We start from the raw sequence: 3,530 nt of genomic DNA, 5'->3' as shown, positions 1-3,530 counted from the left end.
TATTCTTATTCATTCCAACCAAAAAAATCAGAAGGTCAAATGAAGTGGCAACTGAAAATATCCAGCAGTGTGCAATAATGGCTAACATACACTGTTCATTTTTCTTTTTTTTTATCTGATATGGTTGCTGTATCTTTGTTAGCTAAAATTAGTTTCTTTCCCCAGTTTTTTTATATTTTAATTGCATGACATACACCTGTTATGTTATCCCAAAGTGTATTTCAGAGTAGAAGAATTTGTATGAGCTGAAAATTGGATTTTCATTTGATCATGAATCTAGACAGAAGATGTAGAATCACTTTTGAACATAGGCTCCAGTTATACACCAAGTGGAACAAATACCACTATTTTGTTCTTGATTCTTGTAATAAGATACAGAGTCAAAATGAGCACATCACGTAGAACAAACCAGTTATTCCAGCTTTTCATCTCAAACCAACTTGTGACATGGGATCATTCAGCAAATCAACCGACAATTGTGTGTCTGCACTCTGCACTTCTTCTGGGAGAGGGTCCACACAAAAGCTTTGGAGTGTTGCGTTGCATCGACAAAGCTCATATCTCAGTAAAGTGATCAAAACTAGTATCACATTATATATCCTACAGCAAAGAGATCAAAATAAGTATCACTTTATATCAGTAAAGTAATCATAGGAAGAGATACACAGAAAAATTATACATGTTCATCAGGTGTCTTGGGTGATTAGGTGTTCACAAAGAGAAAGTATTGGACTTCTGAAATATCCAAATATTTAATTGAACTAATGTACATTACTGTTGCAGCACAAACAGTAGTAAATAAACTAGCTTTTCTCAAGCCATAGTGTAATCCAGAAATAAACATCATGTGCAAATGAATAAACACCATCAAGTTAAGCAGTTATGTGTACATATTCGGTAAGATCGACACGACTAACTGAACTACAAACATGGAAAGGAAGAGAAATGAAAGCAGTATACTTTTAAACTCAGTTATTTCGAAGCTGGTTTTGCCCTGCAATTCTGGGCCAAGATGAGTTAGGACACAGAGACTTGTCAATGCAGGGATCAAAGTCACTGGCCACAATACTACGATCCTCTAAATTGTACGCACGAACGTTAAAGATATCTGTGAAATAGATGCAATTCTCTTGGTACCCCGTTATCTGTTTAGCAGAAACAGAGAAGCTACAACTTTTACCCAAAACAAACGCTCTATCCCCCAAGTTTTTCACATCCACCCACGTTCCCCACTCTTCATCCAACTTATAAACCTTGAAATACTCCACTGCAGCATCACGATCCGCACGTCCAACGTAGTTCCATCTTCTTGGGAGTTCACTTTCATAGAACCTATCAACAACATAGAGACTCCCACATGACTCCACCAAATGCTTCTTGTTCCCAAAGCCACACAGGGGAGGAGAAAACTGCACCAACTTCAAGGAAGAAGTATCGACCCATGAAATAGTGCCCCACTTGTCAGTGACATAAAACTGACTATTGAACACGATAACATCGTCGTAGAAGAAGTTTTTGTCATCCACAAGAGTCCATTTCTCATCCCCGTGTTTCAAGAACCCCAACCTCCCCTCCAAAAAGATGCAACAAGCCATGGAATCCTCAACTGCAATCCACGGGGAATTGGGAAAGAACACAACTTTGCTCACAGTGGCAGATAAGCGACTGTGAATGGTGTATGATTTGCATAACTCGGTGACCCGATAGTCCAACAAGTTCCACAACATGGGAGAAGTAGCGCCATGAGGGTACAAGATTTTGCGATCGGATATTGGACTAAGCAAAGTCAAGGAATGATTCTTTGATTCTTCAACCTTGATGAGCCACCCTTTGGAAGAAGGTGCCAAGGGCTCCAAATTGGAGGCTCCAAAGCTTGGTTCAATAACAAAGACTGTGGCTTGGCTGAGCACGGTGTCTATGGATTGGTTCATGGGCTGAGGAATCTGCATAGGAAAAGAAGGAGAATTGGGAAGACAGAGAGGGATGGAAGATCGACATGACTCACACACACTACGAAACCTCACAATATCCATGTGATTTTCCAGAGATTTTCCGATCTTGGGCCATAGCTCTAGGGGAAGTTCAGACCAATCAACTATGTCATCCATGGCTTCAAATTCAAATACCAGATTGTGGAGTTTGCAGAAGGAGAATTGAGCTTGGTCTGTGGCTTGATCTCTGTGCAGGGATTTATCAAAAGTGTTTTGGTCCAAAGAACGAAAGTACCATGAAATGATGCCGAAATCACAGAGAAGACTTAGAGAAGGATTTCTAATTTCGTCTTCACCAAGTTGTTCATCGTAGTCTTACATTTGAGAAGGAAATTAGGAAAGTTACGATAGGAATGATTGACTCCAAAGTCTTTTTGTCATTTCTTGGTATTAAACAATAAATAATGAAAATACCACGTGTTCGGAGCTGGTTGGTACAAATATGTATCTACTGTACAACTAAGAAAACACAGCACCTCGAAAACTATTAAATTGCCCATCACTACTGTACACTTGTACATTAAGGTGGTCTTTTTTTTTTTGTAGTTTTAGCTTTCTTGTAATTATGGAATTTATCACTTTACCATGGTTACTATGTTGAGACATACTATTTATGTTAATTCTTTTTATCGTTTTCGCTGCTTATGGTTATAGAATTTACTATCTTATTCATAACTATCATGCGTATATATATATCAGTTTATTTTCTTAGTTTTATGGTTTTTTTTTTATTTATCTCATTTCTCGACTTCATCTTCTTTATTGTTCTTATATGATGTAAATATTGTGTACGAAAAAAAAAAAAAAACTATTGTAGCATAATGTCTGAAAACAAAGTTTACAATAACCATTTCTTACAGCAAGTTGTGTTAGTTGTTACAAGGAAGACGAAGCAAATACTTGTCAGAATCTTGTGATTGAAGTTTCGAAGGTGTAGCGAAGAAAAAAAAAAATTATAACAAGGAAGATGTTTGGTATTTTTTTAAGAAATATAAGTTTTTTTTCCCCTTGATTTAAGGTTTGGACTTTCATTAAGAAAAGACAAAACAATGTTTATGTTTGAAAATGATTGGATGAAAAGATAAAACTTTAGGATTTAAGTTTTATTTGGGTTGTGTTTCAAATTGTTTTTAGTTGTAATGTTTAGATTATTATTTTAGTTACATCTCTATGATACTCTTGCTATTTATGTGTTAATATGCTTCATGCTTTTAAGTAAAGTTTGAACATGTTTATGATTCTTGTATCCTTTTTTATTACAATTTTATGACATTCTTTACATTATGCTTGTCGGCCCATTTAAAGAATCTACTATTTAATTTAAATTATTTATATATATACGCTTTGGTTCTTACATTGTAATTCTTAATTTTTATTACGATGTTTACGATATCTTTATATTAATCTAATTACTTTAAGCAATCTTATTTCTTTCTGCAGTTTAAATATTTGTTTCGAAATATACTTATATGCTTATTGTCCTATTTAGTTGTTCTACTCCCTGTAAAATTCCTTTTATGTAGATATTTTAATTCTTAC

The 3,530-nt window shown here is 35.2% G+C and overlaps 1 protein-coding gene across 1 annotated transcript; it reads right to left on the bottom strand.

Annotated features, from left to right (window-relative positions):
• Positions 1–241: 241 nt before the first annotated feature.
• LOC114179579 (F-box protein At2g26160-like) lies at positions 242–2,351 on the bottom strand. The gene is made up of 2 exons (XM_028065970.1): positions 961–2,351; positions 242–600 (listed from the first exon to the last, which is right to left on the bottom strand). The coding sequence occupies exon 1, from the start codon at positions 2,106–2,108 to the stop codon at positions 969–971; it is 1,140 nt and encodes a 379-aa protein (XP_027921771.1). The 5' UTR covers positions 2,109–2,351; the 3' UTR covers positions 242–600; positions 961–968.
• Positions 2,352–3,530: the final 1,179 nt, after the last annotated feature.

The sequence above is a fragment of the Vigna unguiculata genome, chromosome 3, assembly GCF_004118075.2.
Source record: "Vigna unguiculata cultivar IT97K-499-35 chromosome 3, ASM411807v1, whole genome shotgun sequence".
Lineage (NCBI taxonomy): Eukaryota > Viridiplantae > Streptophyta > Magnoliopsida > Fabales > Fabaceae > Vigna > Vigna unguiculata.
Note: the sequence above shows the minus strand (reverse complement) of the source record. Positions and strands in the feature narration are given on the sequence as shown.